The 22,616-nt window shown below is 38.6% G+C and overlaps 1 protein-coding gene across 2 annotated transcripts in view; it reads left to right on the top strand.

Annotated features, from left to right (window-relative positions):
- Positions 1-22,616, top strand: part of Ube2g1 (ubiquitin conjugating enzyme E2 G1) — a 73,905-nt gene that overhangs the window by 33,079 nt on the left and 18,210 nt on the right. For both annotated transcript variants that reach the window (XR_009057417.1, XM_057775497.1), the window contains exon 2: positions 14,741-14,843. Coding sequence is in view for 1 of the 2 variants with exons in the window: in XM_057775497.1 (XP_057631480.1) it covers positions 14,741-14,843 (103 nt within the window). In the remaining variant the exon portion in view is untranslated. The remainder of the gene's footprint in view (positions 1-14,740; positions 14,844-22,616) is intronic.

Below are 22,616 nucleotides of genomic sequence, written 5' to 3' on the forward strand. Positions count from 1 at the left end.
TGCTGGGATTTAAAGGTGTGTGCCACTTGGCTTTTTTTTTTTTTTAAATTTATTTTGTTTTTATTTCATGTGCATTGATGTTTTGCCTGCATGTATGTGCTGTAGGAAGGCTTGCAGCTTGTGGTTATCTGCCTACTGGGGTGTGGCCTCTTATACTATATACGTGGATGCAGAGCCTGCGTCCCGCCCTTTTTTCCCTCCTTTTTGCCGGCTGCTCGTTTAGATTGTTGGATTGCTGGATTCGATCTATGTCCACGGTTCAAGCAGAGGATTCTGATTTGTGAGTTTACCCCTAAATAAATATCTATTTCTCATTTCTGAGCTAGTGTGGGATTTCTTTCAAACATCCATTCATCACTTGGTTCGTTCATCATGCATAAGGGTGTCAGATCCCCTGGAACTGGAGCACAGACAGCCATGAACTGCCATGTGGTGCTGGGAACTAAACCCGGTCCTCTAGAAGAGAAACCAGTACTCTCAACTGCTGAGCCATCGCTCTAGCTCTATTATTATTATTATTGTATTATTTTAAAACTGGGTCTTACTTATGTAAACCAGGCTGTCCCTAAAGAGATCTGCCTACTTCTGCCTCCTGAGCACTGGGATTAAAGTAATGGTGTCTGCCACCACCCCTTCCTTTTTATTACATTTTTACTTATTTTGTGTAGGTCTGTGTATATGTGAGTACGTATGTGCCATGGGCATATGTATTGAGAGAGGTCAGAGGACAGCTTGTGGAAATTAGTTCTATAATATGAATTCTTGGTTTTGAATTAACAACAAGCACTCTTCTGAGCCTTCTCACTGACCTCAGCTCCTAATTGTTAGAATTTTGGAGGCATTTCAGAAATTTCTTTATTCTGATTTTTAGTCTTTCTATTTTCTAACATTTAATTGAATACTCAATACTTAATTCTAATTCATAATCAGTTGAAAGTACTTAGGTTGTGGATCTTAAAAAATGTTATGATTAAAGGTTTTACCATGTTGTATCCTCTAGCTGACCCTGAACTCTGGATCCAGTGGCTTCTATCTTCTAGAGTGATGGGATAAGAACTGTAGGCTAGCCAGGCGGTGGTGGCGCACGCCTTTAATCCCAGCACTTGGGAGGCAGAGGCAGGTGAATCTCTGTGAGTTCGAGACCAGCCTGGTCTACAGAGCTAGTTCCAGGACAGGCTCCAAAGCCACAGAGAAACCCTGTCTCAAAACCAGAAAAAAAAAAAAAATAAAAAGAACTGTGGGCTACCATATCTGGCTAGAATGTGAATCTGTCTTTTGATTCTTGTAATGTTTCATTTTGAATTCAATGAGTTTTAAAAGTGTTTATATTCACCTGGTAAACATTTGTCTAACCTTTTACTTTTGACTTCTCAAAGTCTCCTTTTTAGGTTTGTCTCAGACCCTATATTGGATCAAGGTTACTCTTTTTTTGGACCCGATTTAAGATGCTTTTATTCATTCACATGTGTAAATATGAGTTTACTTCTGTAATATTAGTATTTTTGTTGTTGTTACCTGTGATTCTGCTTGGTTTTCATCATCTTTTAAAGCTACTTGTTTATTCTCATTCTTCTCATCTTACAAACATACTTTATTTAATTTTGTTTAGGATACCATCAATTTTTGAATGCTTTATTATTTTGTAATAAAGCTACTATGTAATAAACTGCTACCATGGTTAAATGCTATTAAGCCATGGCATATCATCAGTTGTAATATGCATACTGATTTCAAATAGATCAGATAACTAAAATATGAAAAGGGTGCATTTTAGACTTGATGAACAGTTTGTAGATCTGTGGTTATTACTCTAAAGCTGAAACCTTAATACACTTCAGTCTATTATATTAATCAAGTAGATTTTCTGTTTCTTTCTCTCTCTTTTTGAGACAGGGTTTCTCTGTAGTTTTTTTTTTTTAATGTATTTTATGGTTTATTTAACTTTATTTTATGTGCCTTGGTATGAAAGTGTCAGATCCCCTGGAACTGGATCTTCAGACAGTTGCTAGCTGCCATGTGGGTTCTAGGAATTGAACCCAGGTCCTCTGGAAGAGCAGTCAGTGCTCTTAACTGCTGAGCCATCTCTTCAGCCCTTCTCTGTAGTTTTGGAGCCTGTCCTGGAACTAGCTCTTGCAGACCAGGTAGGCCTCGAGTTTGGACCACACCTCCAACGCAGTGGGTGAGGGAAGTGCAGAGGCCCACGTGCCTCTGCCTCCTGAGTGCTGGGATTAAAGGCATGTGCCACCACTGCCCAGCCTTAAGTCCACACCCCCCCCCTTTTTTTTGGTGTACCTTGGGTTTTTTTAAATTTTCTGCTGTAGTCTCAGCATTCTTTTTTTTTTTTTTGGTTTTTCGAGACAGGGTTTCTCTGTGGCTTTGGAGCCTGTCCTGGAACTAGCTCTGTAGACCAGGCTGGTCTCGAACTCACAGAGATCCGCCTGCCTCTGCCTCCCAAGTGCTGGGATTAAAGGCGTGCGTCACCACCGCCCGGCTAGTCTCAGCATTCTTATGTTGAAAATACCATTCATGGCTCTCAAAGTGAAAGGATGTTTTGTTTGTTTACAGAATTTGGAGCTATATTTTCCTTCCCTTGATACCCAATGGACTGTTTCTGTATCTTTTTGCATATAGGGTTACGGTAGCGAAGTCTGGGGCCAGCCTGACTATTTTTTTCCCTTTGTAGGTGACCTACTTCTGCCTGGGTATTGGCAGATTTCTTTCTTTATCCTTGAAGTTCAGTAACTTCATCAGAATGTATCTCGGTCTTGGTGTGATTCTCTATTACATTTCCTGTTAATGGTAAGCCATTTCAACCTGAGTTCAGGAAAGTTTCTTAGATTTCTTTTAATATGCTTTAATTTTTAGATTTCTTTCATAAGCATCAGTTTTATAATTGCTCATCTTCATTTCCTGTTTTTCATTTCATTATTTTCTAAATGCTTCCTTTGTGCTATTGTGATGTATGTTCTTTTTAAAAAAAAAAATCTTTTTTTTTTATTTTATTGCTGTTTCCCTGTGTTTGTCTGTGTGAGGATGTTGGATCCTGGAGTTACAGATAGTTGTGAGCTGCCTTGTGGGTGCTGGGAATTGAGCCCTGTTCCCCTAGAAAGCAGTCAGTGCTCCTAACCACTGAGCCATTTTCCAACCCGTTTGTTATTTTCTTAACAGTTTTCCTAATTTTATTTTCATCAGTATCAGCACTGCTGCTTACTGTTTATAATTGTGTTTTATTTTGCTTATTGTTTTGTTTTTTCATTTTGTCAGTAGCTTCACTTCTTCATTTACTTTTTGTTATGTATGTCTGTGAGCAGGCTTTTTACATTGTTGCTTTGTTTACAAATGCTTTTACTACTTGTAAAAAAAAAGGTAAAACTATATTGATTTTTGAGAAGTTGGGTTCAAAACAGTTGCAGAGAAGTCATGTCAAAATCTGTTCCTCAAGAACACAAAATAAATGGTTAATAAATGGTTTTGATCAAGTCTGTGCTAGCTACTGTGTTTTGTTAATGATATGAGATCTGGAAAAAGTTTAATGATATTTCTTTCTGAATATGTATAAAGTGCTTTTTGCACATAGTAGAATTCTGTTTGCCAGGTGTATTTCTGTGTATCAGGAAAGAGTACTTAATTACTTTTTACTAATAATTAATCATTGGAAGTCAATAAAGGTTATTTTTTATTTAGCAATTTACCATGTAGAGTAAAAGAAATTCTTTGAATATGACTTATGTATTCTTTGCTATCCATGTGTACCACAATGAAAAGATCTTCTGTAAGAATTTCTCCTGAATGCCAATTTGCTCTTTGCGCTATTCTGGGGAGGGGTTTGAAGGTGGTGAAAAATGTGCTCCTGATCTTTATTCAGAGTTGAAGGCAATAGTGGACATTGGGGCTGTGGCTAATGAGTGAGATTATTACTGTGACTTTAAATTAAAAAGGTCATCTTACCTGTTGATGGAACAGGTCCTCTCATGAGCAAGTTTGTGTTCATTCTCTGTCTCCTTCCTTCTGAGATGCAAACATTTTTTTTTTTTTGTTACTGATGATGTTAGCAGGGATTATGCCAGAGTTTTGCATATGGAGATTATCTCAGCAAATTACTCAGTAGCTGAAATTAGAATTTGAGAGTGCAAATTGTAGCTCATCTCCATCAATTACTCTTGTTAGACTTTAAGGATTCCAAACTATTGTGCTTAATATATCAGTAATGAATGCAGTTACTTTCTATGATATGGCCTTTTTTTTTTTTTTTTAAACTAAGCCATTAGTTCATTAACCATTTATTGTCAGAGAAAATAGATTCTGGGGCTTCTGTAAACACAAGTTCATATTCCTTTAGAGTTAGCATTCTAGTTGGAGATTAATTAAACATAATTTATAGAAAGTAGTAGAATAAGTGGCAAGTAAAAGAGGACAAAGAAGTAAAATTTAAGAGTATGAGAGTAATTCGGGTGACATTTGGTTGAAGAATGTTCACTGAGGGAGTGAATATGTAAAGGGTACAACAAGCACAGCATCTGCAAGGGAAGATAGGCGTAAGTATTGCAGGAAAATGAAAGAGGCAGTAGCTGAACCAAGAGACAGAAGGTTAGAATGGGATGCTGGTAAATTCTGAAATACCTCGGTAGACCCTCACCAAGTGGTCAGGCCACCCTATGAGTAGCAGCGTGATTTGGATTTACAGGGTTTTCTCTGGTTGCTCGATTGATCATAGAAACAATAAGGAAGGTATTTTTGCCTAGCATCCAGAATACCCATTCAAGCTAATGTTTATAGCTGAAATGAAACTTTCACCAACAATACTGCTATTTTATTTTTGTTTTCTGTTAGGAAAAAGAAATTCTGGCTGGGCTGTGGTGGTACACGCCTTTAATCCCAGCACTCAGGAGACAGAGGCAGGTGGATCTCTTTGTAGTTTGGGGTTAGCCTGGCTTACAAAGAGAGCTCAAGAACTGTCAGAGTCGTTATACAGAGAAACCCTGTCTTGGAAAACTAAAAATGAAAAAAGAAAAAAGAAAGAACTGGTCAAATCACAATAGATTTGTTTGATTGCACATCTTATAGGTGAATAACACTGTCAAATAAGTTATCGCCCTGACTTAAGTAAAATTGGGGTTGTGTATGCAAGCAAAATGAACAAAATGTAAAATTACAAAGAATAAAATCTTAAAAATCAGTATTATATATGTTATTGTAAAAAATCAAATAACTTAATACTTACAATTAGAAATGTCTGCTATTAAATAGTGCTCCTCCCTCAGGGCAACTGCTTTCATAAAACCTTTTTGGTTCAGATTTTCTGGGGGTTTAACTTCACGCTTCTAAATTTGTTCACACTGTTTGTTTATTTATTTGTTTTTGGGTTTATCAGCTTCAGGCATTCTCTCTTGACTTCTTGCTCTGATGGGTGTTTTCAGTCCCACTTCTCACTACTGATCTTCATTTATTGGTCACTGACCTGGCACCTCTCTGGGGTTCTGCCCAGAAGATGTAGCCTTCCTCCTTCGCCTCAACCCCTCTCTGAGTATTTTGCTCCCTACACATTGCTGATCCGTTCATGTTCTTCCATCTGTCTCTATCCTTCAGAACCATGGGCAAGCTGTGTAGACTTTGAAAAAAATTAAGCATTTTTATTGGCTTAGGTTCATACCGGCACTTTGGAACTCTTGAAAAATAAATTAGAATATTAGAACAAAGGTTTGTTTTAGTCTTTATTTTTTGTATGTATAAGATTTTTAATTTTTGTTTTGATGTTAAATTTTTTAAAGATATATTTTATGTACATGAGCGTTTGCCTAAAATGTCTGTGCACTTCCTGTATGCCTAGTACTCGTGGAGGTCAGAAGAGGGTGTCAGATGACCTAGAACTGGAGTTACAGGTGATTGTTAGCCACCATGTCAGTGCTGGGAACTGAACCCCGGTTCTCTGTAAAAGCAACAAGTGATCTTAACAACTGAACCATCTCTGCAGCCCCACTGTGTTTTTTAATGAGGACCGTATTTTGTCCATCAAACAATGAAAATTTCTCATGAATCATGTTATCTTTTACTCTTTTCATATTATAATATCATATTTTATATTATAGGTTTGCAACATGTTTTTTTTGTTTGTTTGTTTTTTTTTGAGGGGGGTTTCAAGACAGGGTTTCTCTGTGTAATTGTGTAATGTTGGAGCCTGTCCTGGAACTCAGAAGCCTGCCTCTGCCTCTGGAGTGCTAGGATCAAAGGTGTGCGCCGCTACCACCTGGCGATTCTTTTTTTTTTTTTTAAGATTATGTTTTTATTTTTTATGGATAGTGGTCTGCCTACATGTATGCCTGTATGACAGAAGAGGGCACCAAATCTTATTATAGATAGTTGTGAGCTACCATGTGGTTGCTGGGAATTGAACTCAGGACCTCTGGAAGAGCAGCCAGTGCTCTTAACGTCTGAGCCATCTCTCCTGTCCCATAACATTCTTTTCATATACTGGTACTGTAGTACTCCCTTCAATTTGATTTTTTTAAAGTTGTAATTAAAATTATTTGAATTGGCTGTATCTGAATTTATCCAATGAAGAAATATTTTTATAAAATCTTCGGTTATTTCTTTCTGCATAAACTTCTAGGAATAGCCATTGCTAAGTCAAGATGATAGGCTTTAAAAGTTTTGATTGCTTTTAGAAAGGTTTTGCTAACCAGTCAGCACCTTTACCACCCTATACTCCTGCCACTACTGTATGTGAAAATACAACTTTTTCTAGGTTCTTATGGCCATCAGAAATGTTTAATTTTGCTAGGTTAAAAAAGTTTTGTTTTGACAAGTCCCAAGGAAGAGAAATACTTGTCAGTTTTGAGAGTATGTTCTTCAAGAGTTTATGAAAACAATTTTTCCTTTGTTATATGCAACTCCCTTCTCTCTCTTTCCCTCTCTCCCTCCCGCCTTCCTATCCCCTTCCCTCCACCCTCCCCTCCCCTCCCCCTTTTCCTTTTTCCTTTTTCCTTTCCTTCTTTTCTTTCTACATAGTGTGGCCTTGGTTGGTTTGGAACTCCCCTTGGAGACCAGACTGACTTACAACTCAGCTCCACCTCTCTCTGTCTCTTAGTGGCTGGGATTAAAGAGTTTACTACCCTGTCCAAGTCATTGCTTCTTTTAACTTGGAGATATACCACAGGTTAAGCAAGTACTTTACTACTGCACTCTCCAGCTTCTACTTTCTCATTTTTATATCTATTAATTTATGCATGAAAGCTTATTTTTACTCAGTGAACTAGTTAGGTTTTTCTGTGTTTTCTTTAATCTTTACATGGCTCTCATTCTTTAAATTAGGCAAAACTCAACACTTTGAAGGTAACATTACTTTGGAGAGGGAACTTTTTTGTGACATCCATTTCTTTATTCTCTATTCTGCATTCCTTCCATTTATTTATTTATTTATTTATTCATTTATTTATTTAATATACAATATTCTGTCTGCGTGTATGCCTGCAGGCCAAAAGAGGGCACCAGACCTCATTACAGATGGTTGTGAGCCACCATGTGGTTACTGGGAGTTGAACTCAGGACCTTTGGAAGATCAGGCAATGCTCTTAACCGCTGAGCCATCTCTCCAGCCCCCCTTCTGCATTCTTTCTATATTCTTTTTTCCTACAGCTGATATAACCCAATCAAGTTTTTTCAGATGATATGGTTCCATTCTGTTTTTCAAGTGAATGATAACAATGAATATAAAACAAACAGTAAAAAACAGCATGTTTTTCATATCCCTTTCATGATTAAACATTTTACATATTACAGGTAAAAAGAAATTATCACAGTAACCCACATACATTCATATCCAAACACTTGTTTTAGGTTAACCATGTGGGCAAGCAAGATATTTTCCTCAGTCTTTTACTGGCAGGTTTCATTTTGCAGTTACAAAGAAAGGGCCAATTACTTTATTGCTTATCTCTTAAAGGAATCAAAAACCTAAACTTTTTTTTAAATTTTTTTATATTTATTTATTATGTATACAATATTCTGTCTGTGTGTATGCCTGAAGGCCAGAAGAGGGCACCAGACCTTATTACAGATATTTGTGAGCCACCATGTGGTTGCTGGGAATTGAACTCAGAACCTTTGGAAGAGCAGCCAATGCTCTTAACGTCTGAGCCATCTCTCCAGCCCCCAAACCTAAACTTTTATATACAAAAAAAGAATCAGTCAGCTCTACTTTAAATCTTTGGGGTTCATACCCACTCATCAATAGTTTCTTGTATCAGGAGATTGAGGGGAAAATGTGCAGAAGGAATTAGTCATCACCTTTGATCACCAACCAACCCTAGCAAAGAAAGTACATCAGCTAGCAACAATTGGGCTGCTTTGTATTTTTTAACTCAGTTGTGTATCCTTGTAAACTTTATATTGTTTTCTGGGGTTATTCATCTTAAAGCTATTATCAAAGTATCTAATGTATCCTGAGGTTATTTCAAAGCTTTGTTTCAGCTAATGAAGCACACTGAAACCTGTGACTGTATCTTTCAGCATTAAGATGAAAGGAATTTGAGCTACCTTGGCTCCTGGGACTCACCTGTTTTTGTGTTTTTTTTATTTTTTTATTTTTTTTTAATCATGAACCCTTGCTATGCCCTATGCAGCTCCTTAGATGAATTTCATAGGCCCTGGCATTTCCTTGTATTTATTTTTGTTCACCAAAACTCTGTAAAAGCTAACATTATTATTATCAGCAGATAGTACAGTTTGGGGAAGAATCACCTTCAATTCACAGATAAAAATGCCCAGTAGAAGGGGATATCTTCATGATACAAGCATACTACATTACACACATCATACTAGATGCCAGAGAAAGATAGTGGCAGCAAACATGAAAAGGCACAGCAGAAGCAAAAGACATCTCTGGTTCTGTGGTCTTCATCTAGGGGACTGCCTAACCGAGATTGACCCATCACAGGGATTCCTCCTGGTGGGCTGACACCTTGAACCTCAGTTACCACCTACTGCTCCTCAGACATGGCCAGCCACCGGTAGCTTTCCCTAAATGGACTCTTTCTGCTAATGCTGTGCTAGTCTTCATTCCATCTATTTCTCAGAAAGAAATCCCAGACTGAGGAAAATTAAACAGTCAGCTTCTCCCTGCTATCAGTAAGTGCCTTGTAGCTGGGCACCTAATTAATTAACTAAGTAAAAGCATCCAAGACAGTTGAATTTCTGACCAGTCAGACTTGAAGCCATATGCTATCAATATTGCATGTTTAATTTTAGTGCTCAGGTTAGATGTCTGTGTTTCTACATCCATGTCAGAAAACAATAACACACAGAGAAACTGTTGGAAAATGTTTTGTTTCTACTTTATAGCATGATTTCTTAAAATGCATAGACAAATTAAAACATTCTTTTTTTCATACACCTTAAACATGTATCTTTTTTTTTTTTTTTTTTTTTTTTTTTTTAGTTTTTTTTCCCCCCAAGTTTTCCAAGTCTCTGGCTGCTCTGTTTGCATGTACATAAAATAGGAGGTGATGTTTTCCCTGTCTGCCTGCCCTTGGCACATGATTTTAAGATTTTTTTTTTTAATAGATTTTTGTTGAGCTCTACATTTTTCTCTACTCCCCTCCCTGCCTTTCCCCTCCCCTTCAATTCTCTCCCAAGGTCCCCATGCTCCCAATTTACTCAGGAGATCTTGCTTTTTTTCTACTTTCCATGTAGATTAGATCCATGTATGTCTCTCTTAAGAGTCCTCATTGTTGTCTAGGTTCTCTCGGATTGTGATTTGTAGGCTGGTATATGTGGTAATTGTCTTTCTGGGTCTGGGTTACCTCACTCAATATGATGTTTTCTAGCTCCATCCATTTGCCTGCAAATTTCAAGGTGTCGTGCTTAGCTCCTTTACAGTCAAAAAACACAAACAGCAGACTTTACTGGTGGTAATCCAATTCCTTTGGGGAAGAGACTACCTTAGTTTTATCGTCCTGACATTTTAGACTGTTTCTTTCTCTTCCTCACCCGTTCTCTTCCTACCTTCCTTTCTTTTTTGGAGACAGTTTCTATTATATAGTCTTTGATGTTTTAGAACTTTCCTTGTAGAGCAGGTTGGCCTTGAATTAGTAAGATCTTCCTGATCCTGCCTTCTGAGTGCGGGGATTAAAGGCATGACTTATTTTAGGCTGTTTTAAAGCAACCTCCCCACCTCCCCACCCCACCCAAAGGTACCTAAAGCCAAATGTGGTAATGCATACCTGTAATCTTAGTACTTCTACAATTCTAGTTTTTGAGAGGCTGAGGCAGAGGAACACACATTCCAAGGCTAGTCCTCAAAGAGATCCGCCTGCCTATGCCTCCTAAGTGCTGGAATTAAAGTTGTGCAGCACCACCGCCTGGTAACTCTTAAATTTAAAATTAACCCATATTTCTTATCTATGCTCTGGCACGTAGCTTGGTAGCTTTTCTCAGTATACTCATCTTGCTTCTCCTGACTCCACGCTTCTTCATCCCAACATCCGTAATTTGGTTTTCCCACCTATACTTCCTGCTTGTCTACCTGCCAGTCAGTTTTTTTTAATTTATTTATTTAAAGATTTATTTGTTTATTATGTATACAGTATTCTCAGTACTCTGCCTGCACAGATCTCATTACAGATGGTTGTGAGCCACCATGTGGTTGCTGGGAATTGAACTCAGGACCTTTGGAAGAACAGGCGGTGCTCTTAACCTCTGAGCCATCTCTCCAGCCCCACCAGTCAGTTCTTTATTAACCAATGAGAGTAATACATAGTCACAGTATACAGAATGTCTCTCAACTGTGGGCTCCTGTAAATTGAAAATAAAGAGGGAAGAACCAGGGCATAGTTACAATCTGAACAAAGCAAAACCAAACTTCAACAGTGTAACAACTCATTGGCTAATAATTGAGACTCACTAATGATATTCTGGGCTCCTCTAAGGGAACTCCATCTTTTTCAGCTCCATCTTTTTGCAGCACACAGAGCTTGTCTTTTAGGCTCTGACTGGCTCCAGTTCTTGGTGGTACTGGCATCTCCAAAATGCTGGAGTCTTTCGCTGCAACTGCTCTCATTTTGACCACTTGCCTTTTTTAGGCTTTCTTCATAGTGCTGATTCTCAGCATCTCTGGATGACCCTTTTAAGTCCTGGACGTTCATCTGCTACTGAGTCTTCACCTTCACCAATGGCCTCTCCTGGCCTTTTAAAGTGCCAAGCCTCAGCTGCTTTCCATAATTCCTTGCCTTTAAAACCAGTACCACCTGGATGACTCTAAACATTAACAATTTCTGCTCCTAGCACAAGGTACAATCTTTTTTATTTATTTTTATTTATTTTTTTTTTTGGTTTTTCAAGACAGGGTTTCTCTGTGACTTTGGAGCCTGTCCTGGAACTAGCTCTTGTAGACCAGGCTGGCCTCGAACTCACAAAGATCCGCCTGCCTCTGCCTCCCAAGTACTAGGATTAAAGGCGTGAGCCACCACCACCGGCTGAAGTGCTTTTATAGATACTCCAATATGTTAGGAGAATATACTGTAATTTCAGCTTGTATGTTTATTTAATAAATTTGTGAAACTTTTTGGTTTTTCAAGACAGGGTTTCTCTGTGGTTTTGGAGCCTATCCTGGAACTAGCTCTTATAGACCAGGCTGGTCTCGAACTCACAGAGATCCGCCTGCCTTTGCCTCCCGAGTGCTGGGATTAAAGGCGTGCGCCACCACCGCCCGGCTGTGAAACATTTTTTTTTCTGTTTGTTTAGCATGTTGTTGTGCCCTAGCTCTCAGCAGGGCAGCCAGAGTAACCAACATTATTCTAATGGAGGCCTCGAGGTCCTCACTCTGTAAAAGAATGGCTTGCATGTTAGGGAAATTTAATGTTTTGGATCCATTTGAAGTTATTTCTGCTTTCTATGTCTTTAGCAATGAGACTAAAATGGACTGTTCACATAGGGAGAAGCTCCACAGAAGCCACAGGAAGAACTTGCATAGAGATAAATCCACATAAATTAAAAGAAAGTCTTTCTCCAGCTTGGCTTGAAACTTAACTATGTGTAGCTTAGCTTTCCCTTGAAAATCTTTCTGTTAGTTTCCTCAGTGCTGGGATTACAGGCATGAACCACCACACCTATATTTTAAAAATCATTTTTATGTATATAGTTCATGACCAATGCCTTTATAATCCTAGCACCCAGGGAGGCAGAGGTAGAGATAGGTATATCTCTCTGAATTCAATGCCAGCTTGATCTGCATAGCCAGATCCAGGTCAGCAATTGCACTTATCCACTGAGGTATCTCTTTAGCCCCACATTTTAATTTACTATTTGTGTTAGGTGTGTGCAGAGGCCAGAGGACAACTTGCCAGAGTAAGGTCTCTCCTTCCATATGGGTTCTGGGGATTGAACTGAAATATCAAATAGTCAAGCGTTGGCAGTAAAAGCACCTCTACCTGAGTCTTTTAACATTCAGAAGTAGTGTTAAGTGAGAAAAGTCAGGAGTCTCAAGTTTGGTGTGAGGAGTAAATGGAGTGGTTGGTTGAAATTCCCAGAACATATCAAGTGTTACATGGTATGTATTACTGGGGAGACGTTAACCCATGCCTACTTAACACAGATAGGGAGGGGACTGGTGACAGATTAAAGTACATATACCAACAAAGTCCAATTTGAAGTCACTTATAGGAATGTGGGTGAGGGCTTATTTACAGAAGAATGTATGACTCAGATGATGCCAGAGCTCACTCTATAACCTACTGGCAACTCAACAGGTTAGAGGGTGTCCTTTCTAGTTTCTTCTGGGCAGATCAGTTGGTTCCTGCCTCTTCTAGATTGATTGTTCAGCAGGTATAAGAGTAATTCTCAGCAGTCTCTACTGCTTATATACTCTTATATACTCTTGGGAAGGAAGGGCCTAGTTAATATCTTAATGGTATCTTTAAAAATCTATTTAAAAGTGCCTGGGTGGGTGTGGCTCATGCCTTTAATCTCAGTACTCTGGAGGCAGAGTCGGGCAGATCTCTGTGAGTTCGAGGCCAACCTGGTCAACAGAGTGAGTTCCAGGACAAGCCAGGATTGTTTCATGGAGAAACCCTGTCTTAAAAAACCAAAACCAAACCAAACCAAAAAACCTATTCAAAAGTAAGAACACAAGCCTCGTGTTTTAAAATACAGTATTTGTTTTATCTGTTTGCTTTGCTTATTTGATTAGTAAACTCTTTGAGACAGGTTTTCTCTGTGTAGCTGCCTTGTCTGACCTGAAACTCACTCTGTAGACCAGGCTAGCCTCGAACTCACAGAGATCTGCCTGCTGTGCTTCCTAAGTGCAGGTATTAAGGATGTGTGCCACTACTGCCCAGCTACCATGTAATTCTTGACTTTAGCTGTTTTTTTGTTTGCATGTTAGCTTGTACATTACTTTCTTGTTGCTGTGACAAAATAATTGATAAAGCAACTTAAGGAAGCTGTGTTTATTTCAGTTTTATCAAGTGTGTTCATACCGGGAAAAGTGTAATTGCTGGAGTTTGACTGTGGTACAGTGATGAGTGGGAGGGAGTATGAATCCTAGTACTCTGCTTGCTGTCTCCATTTTTCATTTTTATGCAGCCTTGGAACCACAATTCATGGAGTGGCCCCAACCACATTCCATGTTAAACTGTTTTGGGAACACTCTCAGAGACCAGAGATGTGTCTCCTAAGTGATTCCAAGTTGAAGTAGGTTGACAAATAAATATGGACCTGGTATCAGTATATGAAGTTACAGGTTTTGAACTAACAACACTTGCTTACCAGCTCTTTGATGACCCTTTGTTAGCCTTTCTTTCTCTATCTTGCTAGTTTTTGTCTCTGTTCTTGTTTTTTGTCCTCATCATCCACTCTCCATGCCAAAGCATTATTTAGAAAAACCTCATGATGCCATTGCTATTTCTGTAGGCACCAGCTATTCCTGTTGAAAGCTGTGGCAGACAGAGGGGTCAGTACACACAAGCAGGAGAGATAGAGCTTCTGTTCTCTTTGTGCTCAGAGGCTTGTGGTCCTCACAGGAACTCCATCCAGAGATGTGTGTATCTAGAGGCATCATGGCAAATAGATAGTTATTAGTGTTAAGTAAGAGTTGGTAAAATGTAGCAATTCCAATGCAAAGGTGCTTTTGGTTCTGTATAAAGGAATTATAAAGGCTATAGTAAAAACTTACTATTCTTGATTTGATTTGACTTTGTTTTCTTTGAATTAAAATTCCTGGAGAATTGGCCTTAGTTATTTTCATCTTCACAGGCTCTCTTAAAACCTACTTAGAACTGTGCGATGGTAGCTCATGCCTTCAATTCCAGCATTCGGAAGGCAGAGGCAGGTGGATCTCTATGAGTTCAAGTCTAGCCTGGGCTACAGAGTGAGTTCCTGGACAGACTCCAAAGCTATAGAGAAACTCTGTCTCAAAAAAACAAAAACACCCCCCCCCCCAGAAAAGAACAAAACAAGCACATATACACACACACACACACACAAAAAAAAAAAAAAAAAAAAAAAAAACAGAAAAATGAAGACAAAACTTATCTAGAATGCTAAGACCTTTTTGGATCCCAGGGTAGATGTAGGAAGACAATACAATTCCATCTCGATAGTTTGCTGTACCTGTGTCTTGTAGTATGGAAATGTGGTCATGAGAGTATTTTCATAGTTTTTATGGTTTATGACTTCTATATGCTCAAGTTCTGTAATTGTTGGAGAAAAACTGCTTTAAAGTTTTGATTGAAATTTTCTTTTTCCACAGAACTCAACAAAAATCCAGTGGAAGGCTTTTCAGCAGGTTTAATAGACGACAATGATCTCTATCGATGGGAAGTTCTTATTATTGGTCCTCCAGATACACTTTAGTAAGTATAATAGAACTGACATCTTCAAATAGTTACTCCTTTAACTAAAATTAAAACTTAATTTTGAAAATTGAAATTTTTTTGTTGGTTTGTTTTTGTTTTTTAGGATAGGGTTTCTCTGTGTAGCTTTTGGAGCCTGCCCTGGAACTAACTCTGTAAACCAGGCTGGCCTTGAACTCGGAGATCCACTTGCCTCTGCCTTCTGAGTGCTGGGATAAAAGGCATGTGCCACCACTGCCCAGCTGAAAATTGAATGTTTTTTAAAGGAGTAAGCAAAGTGATTGTATCATTTGTGTTCATTTTGGTCACATTTAGAGCCTTTGTGTTATGCTCGAAGCTCCTAATGTCTAAAACCTTTTCTTTTGGATTTTTGAGGCTTGGTTTCTCTGTGTAACAGTTCTGGCTCTTGTGGAACTTGCTTGTAGACCAGGCTGGCTTCGAACTCAGAGATTTGTTTGTTAAAATTAAAGGTGTGTGCCACCATTACCTGGCTAGTTTTACTGTTCTTAATGCCTTATCATTTATTAAAGAACAAGACTGCAGATATCTTGAATTTTTTTTAAAAGTTATTTTTTAAATTTAATTAAAATGAATCAGTTAATTATTTCTATGTGTGCGGGTGTTTTGCATGTATATCTGTGTACCATGTATGTGCCTGGTGCCTGAGGAAGCCAAAAGATGGCATGAACCCTCTAGAGTTAAGGATGGCTGTGACCCACCCACTGTGTGATTGCTGTCAGTTGAACCTAGGACCTCTGGAAGAAAAGCTCTTAACTGCTGAGCCATCTCTTAAGACCCGAGATTTTACATAAGACATATTCTGTATATCTATGTCTTAAGAAGACCAAAGAGCCATGCCATTTAAGCTGGCATAGAGGTCAGCCACATGACAGACAATCAACCAGATAGAAAAAGCCAAGAAGCTAAAAATATTGGGGAAACCCCAATGTGTTAAGTTTGTAGCCCTGTGGGTTGAAGGACTCTTGTGTAGGGGTCACATACCAGCAATCCTACATATCATATTTCCATTGTAGTCCATAACAGTAGCAAAATTACAGTTATGAAGTAGCAATGAAAATAATGTAATGGTTGGGGGTCATCACAATGTGAGGAACTATATTAAAGGGTCACAGCATTAGGTTGACAACTACTTTTCTTTTTGTTTGTTTGTTTTTGTTTGTTTGTTTGTTTTTGTCTTTCGAGACAGGGTTTCTCTGTAGCTTTGGAGCCTGACCTGGAACTAGCTCTTGTTGACCAGGCTGTCCTCAAACTCACAGAGATCCACCTGCTTCTGCCTCCCAAGTGCTGGGATTAAAGGCGTGCGCCACCACCGCCTGGCCGAGAACCACTTTCTTAAAAGGAAAGAAAGATAAAGAAGACAAGGAAAAACAGACATTCTTAAAATGATGTTTACAAGGCTGCTAATTCTAATTAAGTGCTTTATAGAATATTTTATTAAGTTCTTGAAAAGTGTTTATTGACTTAAGTGCAAGGAAGTGATCTTATAGTTGTTTCAGTAGTGTGGGCTTGAGAGTGATTGAAAACAAATTAGCATGGGTTTGAGTAATGTAACTATCAATTCACTGCCATGCAATGGCCTGAGGCTTTAGCTCAGGAAAAGTACTGTTGTAAAGTTCTAAAAATATATGTGCTATTTTGTGACGTTATCACTAACCTTAATTTAGTTACTAGAGGGCATTCCATAATGTTTACAGTCTGTGTAATTTGTGACTAGTTCATTCAGGTATTAATTTAAGACTGATAGTTACTGAGTATTTAGTCCTTTTTACCCGTCTGCACCTAGCATAGATTTATTACTTTTATATCCAATATTGAATTTTTCTATTGCTGTTTAGATTTTCTTTGTCAGGCATGGTAGCACTTGGGAGGCAGACTCAGGTAAACTCTTGAGTTTGAAGGTAGTCTGATCTGTAGAGCAAATTTAAGGACAGTCAGAACTATATAGAGAAAGAAGCCTTGTTTTAATGCTCCCTCCCCCCCCCCAAAAAAAAGTTTCAAAAGTTTTCTTCTGCATGTAACATTTGGAAATGAAGCAGATCCAAGTATTCCAGGCAAGTGTTGGACCACTGACTCAGAGCCCCAAGAACAGATTTTTTTTTTTTTAATTGAAAAGGGGTCTTAATATGTAGCCTGGGTAACTTAAATTTAATAGGCCTGCCACTTCACCTGTTCCAGTGTTAGAAGATTATAGGCATGTTTTTGTGATTTAATGTACAAAAACAATAAAAGGTTTTGTGGCAGAAACATGACCTTGGTTTTTCGGATGTTCGGCAGTTAGTTATGTACCTCTTTAACATCTTGCTAATGTTACTAACACTTTCTATATTGAGATTTTAAATTCATTTATACTGTAGTGTATTTCCTTTTGTTCACCATAGTTATACCTTTTTGTGCTTGAACAATAGTAAATACATTTCACCTACTTTGTTATTTTGCACTATGAGGATTTTAGTTCCTTTGTGCTAACTTGACTGCTGAAGTTTGTTTGACCCCACTAATTAAGGTGTTTTTGGGGGGATGCAGTGAAGTAAGAGAGAAGCATGTAGAAGCTGCTGAGGTGAAGTAGAGGATAAGTCAATAAATCCATTAAAAAAAACATTTAAGCCAGGCGGTGGTGGCGCAGGCCTTTAATCCCAGCACTCGAGAGGCAGAGGCAGGCGGATCTCTGGGAGTTCGAGGCCAGCCTGGACTACAAGAGCTAGTTCCAGGACAGGCACCAAAGCTACAGAGAAACCCTGTCTCGGAAAACTAAAACAAACAAACAAACAAACAAACAAAAAAACATTTAAGAACTAGCATGGTTGTTTCAGGTTTTTTTTATACAAACAGAAAAACATACACCTTAAAATTTTAGGACAGCTTGTCAGTTACTTCTAAATAATTTAGACAGGTGGTGGCAACTTTATGATGAGAATCCTAGTCAGCTATTATATTTTATCTTTCATTTTTAAAAATTTTATGTGCATTGACGTTTTGCCTGCATGTGTATCTGTTAGAGGGTTTTGGATCACCTGGAATTAGAGTTAGAGATAGTGTGAGCTGCCATGTGGGTGCTGGAAATTGAACCCGGAACCTCTGGAAGAGTAGTCATTGCTCTTTAACCACTGAACCATCCCTTCAGCCCCTGAAGCTTTTGAATGAATCACATCAACCAAAACAAAGTGACCTGGGAGAGATGAGGAGTGTAGTAGGAGCTGTGGGCTGTGTTCCTGCCGCCCCAGCTCATGGTCGCCTAGCTAGCTTATGTCCCGAAATAAAAACACACAAATTGTATTCTTTTAAACACTGCTTGGCCCATTTCTATTCATGTGTGTACACCCCAAGGTGCGCTTACCGCGAAGATTCTAGCCTACGTCCATCCTGGGTCGGAGCTTCATCGCATCTGCTCTGGAGAGGAGAGCATGGTGTCTGTCTCTCAGAGGAGCTGCCCTGCATCTGAGCTCACTTCCTCTTCCTCCCAGCATTCTATTCTGTCTACTCCACCCATCTAAGGGATGGCCTATCAAATGGGCCAAGGCAGTTTGTTTATTGACAAACGACCTTCCTCCATCATTTCCCCTTTTTCTGTTTAAACAAAAAAAAAAGGAAGGCTTTAACTTTAACATAGCAAAATTACATATAACAAAACAGTTATCAAGTAAAAATTACAATATTTACATCTATTTTATCTTTATCATAACTAAGGAAAACTATAACTATAACTATCTATCTACTCTTCAACTCCATCAAAGACTCCGGAAGAATACAATATTACCCAAGCAAACAAAAAGTAAGCAATTTTCAAAACTCTAGAAATGACAGAGACATCTCGCTGCATGTACAGTCACCCAAAGTTCCTCTGCACCGTTGGGGCATCAATCTTCAGCCTTCAGGCCCATAGTATCCAGAGAAGTTTCCATGAAGCAGGAAATTTCAAAGGCAGTTCAGTCACTATCTGCTGTGTCCTGCAGAGTGTCTCGCAGACTCTTTCATAAATCAGGAACCCCGAAAGATCATCTCACCTTTAGGCAAGTTCAGTAGTCCTCTCTCTGCGGGTTCTCTATGTCCAGTTTATACAATAGTCCAGGCAAGAGCAGTTTCTTGCCCAAATAGCTATCAAACTCCATAAGGTGCCTCTTCGATGCCCATCTTCTGCTTGAAGTAGATTGGTGCTGCCAGGAGCAGAGTGTCTCACTGTCATGAAAAACCCTAAGTTATTAAAACACTTAAAATGCCATATTTTATAATCTTTGAAAGATATGAAGAATGCCTATCTAAAATATATCTATGTACATCTAGAAAATCTAACTAACATGACTACAAGCTTGACTATTATTGATAATTATCCATTAACAACCTATATACATTACATTTTTAAGTGAACTACACAATCACAATACCTTAATCAATATCAGAAATACATATACATATAATAAAATTGACATTAAATTAATATCAGTAAACCAAGATTCATATCAATGCAAATTATTCACATCTATATCATCTCCCTCTTTAAATGTAAAAGAACATTTATAAACAATATATGGGAACATGGACGCAGTTTTTTCTCTCCAAACTGCTTCCTGCTGAATGGGGGCGCTGTTATTCGGGTCTTTCATGGTATAACCTGTGTGCTAGATTTATCAGCAGTCGAGTGAAGTAATTTTTTGAAGGTGTTCACAGCAACCCTTCAGGAGGGCGTGGTCCATCATACCATATTGGGATCGAGAAGCAATCCATAGAGTCTCATTCTCTGTGAAAACAAAAGAAGAATCTCTTTTCCAAAGTATCATATCCTTAGATCCAAATTCTGAAGTCAAGGTATTTTGAAAATATCTATCTTGGATTAGTTCAGCAACATTTATAAACAAATATCTTTTAGCAGCTGTTGCTCCTTCCTCAGCATTCAAACAATTCAAACAGAGCATAATAGCATATAGTATCAAGATTCTCATTGTATTTTCCATCTTTGTGCGGCTTTATTTTAACCTCTATTTCGTTTACTTTTACTTTTATTTTATATTTTCTGTATATCTTCGTCCTGGAATAACTCTTTAGACCAGGCTGTCCTTGAACTCTCAGATCTGTCCGTCTCTGCCTCCCAGACATTAGGATTAAAGGCGTGTGCTACCACACCTTGAAGTCACAGAGGTCAATCTCCCTCTGTCTCCTAAGTGTTGGGATTAAAGGTGTGTACTACCACACCCAACTACTTTCTTCCTTTCTGTCTTTTAGCCTGCATATATTTTTTACACACTGTAAATCATTTAGAAATTTTCTTTTGTTTTGTTTTTGAGTCTCTCTTTACTGCGTATCTCTCTTTTTTTATCTGACCACATGAGCCTTCAAATTACTGAGCAATATGGGTAGGATTAAAGCCGTGTCTTTGCCAGCTAAATCCAGCCCATTCCTTAGCTTTCCAGCCTCATGGCGAAGGTACCATGTTTATCACCACAACATACTGTACATAAACATACTGTAGCCATGTTTATCACCACAACTCTGTGGCGTTTCGAGGTCCTTGTCAGCAAACAAGCTACAACACTCAAATGCTCTCTCTGTAGCTGACCTCCTGCCTCAAAGAGTCAGAGTTTGCCCTGGCAGGATGGCCCACAAAGCCGGCATTTTAAAACAGCACAACTTTTCCTGCTACGGCTGAAAACCGAAAAGCATGCCTTCAGCTTTTCACCAACACCGTTTTAAGTATTTCGTGGCAGGACCTCTTAAATGAGCTGCAAGGTTTCACAGCTGAAGCTGAGTCAGGAAGCCTCTCTTAGATGAGAGCACTTGCTTGCCTCTAGCAAGCAGAGCAGACCCGAGAAATTGTTGCTACCAAGAAAACATGCTTTATTCTTTCCCAAGCTTTCTCAAGCTTTCTGTAGATTCAGTGCCCCATGAATGACCTTCCTCCATCAGAGGAGCAGGGAAATTTTTTTTTTCAAGGATATTTTGATGTTCTTTTACGGCAAGTATGGTGGTCAGAGGACAACTTTGTTAAGTCAGTTCTCTCCTTCCACCTTTACCATGGGTTTTGGAGATGTAACTCTTGTTTCTATGCTTATATGACTAGTATCTTTACCTATACAGCACCCTTACTGGCTTACTTCTGTTCATCAGACATTTGTATTTTGTTCAGAAAAAAAAGCAATGAAAATTATTTATGATTAAAATTTCAACTTGTACTGAAATTTGCAAAACACAAAGGATCCCATGTCTTACATCCTACTATTTATCACCGTTATATGTAATGTTGTGTCTCCTATTTTTGTGTCAGTATACAAATACCCGTTCCCATCTTTTAAAAAAATTACTTATTAGTGTGAGCCTGCATAATGTGTATGTGGGTATGTGGTCTGCAGTATAGATAGGGAGGTCAGAAGACAACTCTATGAATTTGGTCCTTTCCATCCAACTTTAAGTGGGTTTTGGGGATGGAACTCAGGTGTCAGGCTTGTTTCTCAAGTGCCATTATTTGTTAAGCCATCTTACCTGTCCAATACATACCTTTTCAGGTCTTGCTTTGTAGCCCAGGAGGATCTTGAGCATTTGATCTCAAGTGCTAGAATTACATATGCATATTACTATTGAATCATTTTTGCTTCGTAAGGTAGCCTTATCTCTTTAATTAAGTTGGACATATACATGAATGATTGTGACCCGCCATTTGAGTGCTGGAAATCAAATCTGCATCCTCTGCAAGAACAAGTGTTTTTAACCACTGAGACATCTCAATAGTCCCCAGCTAGTGTTCTTAGGAATCATCTGCTTAGGGATTGTCAAGCACAGTGCACTGAGTCCTCCCATGTCAATTATCACTCATGGCAGTCTCTCACAGACATTATCACAGGCCAGTCTGACTCAGGGGATTTTTTGTTTTTGTTTTTGTTTTTGAGACTGGATTTCTCTGTAGCTTTGGAGCCTGTCCTGGAACTGAATCTGTTGACCAGGCTGGCCTTGAACTCTGCCTGCCTCTGCCTCCTCTGAGTGCTGGGATTAAAGGCCTGTGCCACCACACCCTACTGCCAGACTTTCTGTTAATTGAAATTTTCTTCTCCTAGGTGGTTTTAGGATCAAGTGGATAATAAAAATTAACTAGGACTCACTCCACATTTTTTTTTTGTTGATAGGTAGTATATTGGACAGTACATTATTGATATTGTAGAGATTACCACGCTGTAAAGTCAATAGCATAAAACCTGCTTGGGAAACCCTTTTGTTTACTATTGTCCTCCTAATGGGCATATAAATACCAAATGAATTTTTAAAAATGTTTTTATCATTTTATTATGTGTACAGTGTTCTGCCTGCATGGACACCTGCAGGCCAGAAGAGGGCACCAGATCTCATTACAGGTGGTTGTGAGCCACCATGTGGTTACTGGGAATTGAACTCAGGACCTTTGTAATGCAGTCAGTAATCTTAACCTCTGAGTCATCTCTCCAGCCCCCAAATGAATTTTTATTACATGATGAAATGAATAAACAAGTAGATAAGTAGAAGTGGCAGTATGCTTCCAGATAGAGAACCACAAAAATGTGCCTAAACTTTGAGATGAGAAAGAGGTTGATGGGTGTGGCTGGAATAAAGAAAAATGATAATTTGAAACCAATATGTAAAATTCAACAACTTGAATCATATAGGCAAGGTTAAACTCAAACTCAAAGTTCACTGAAGACATGCACTGAAAAGCTTTTTTGTTTTTTTTTTGTTTTTTTTTTTTTTGTTTTTCGAGACAGGGTTTCTCTGTGGTTTTGGAACCTGTCCTGGAACTAG

The sequence above is a fragment of the Chionomys nivalis genome, chromosome 7 (assembly GCF_950005125.1).
Source record: "Chionomys nivalis chromosome 7, mChiNiv1.1, whole genome shotgun sequence".
Taxonomy (NCBI): domain Eukaryota; kingdom Metazoa; phylum Chordata; class Mammalia; order Rodentia; family Cricetidae; genus Chionomys; species Chionomys nivalis.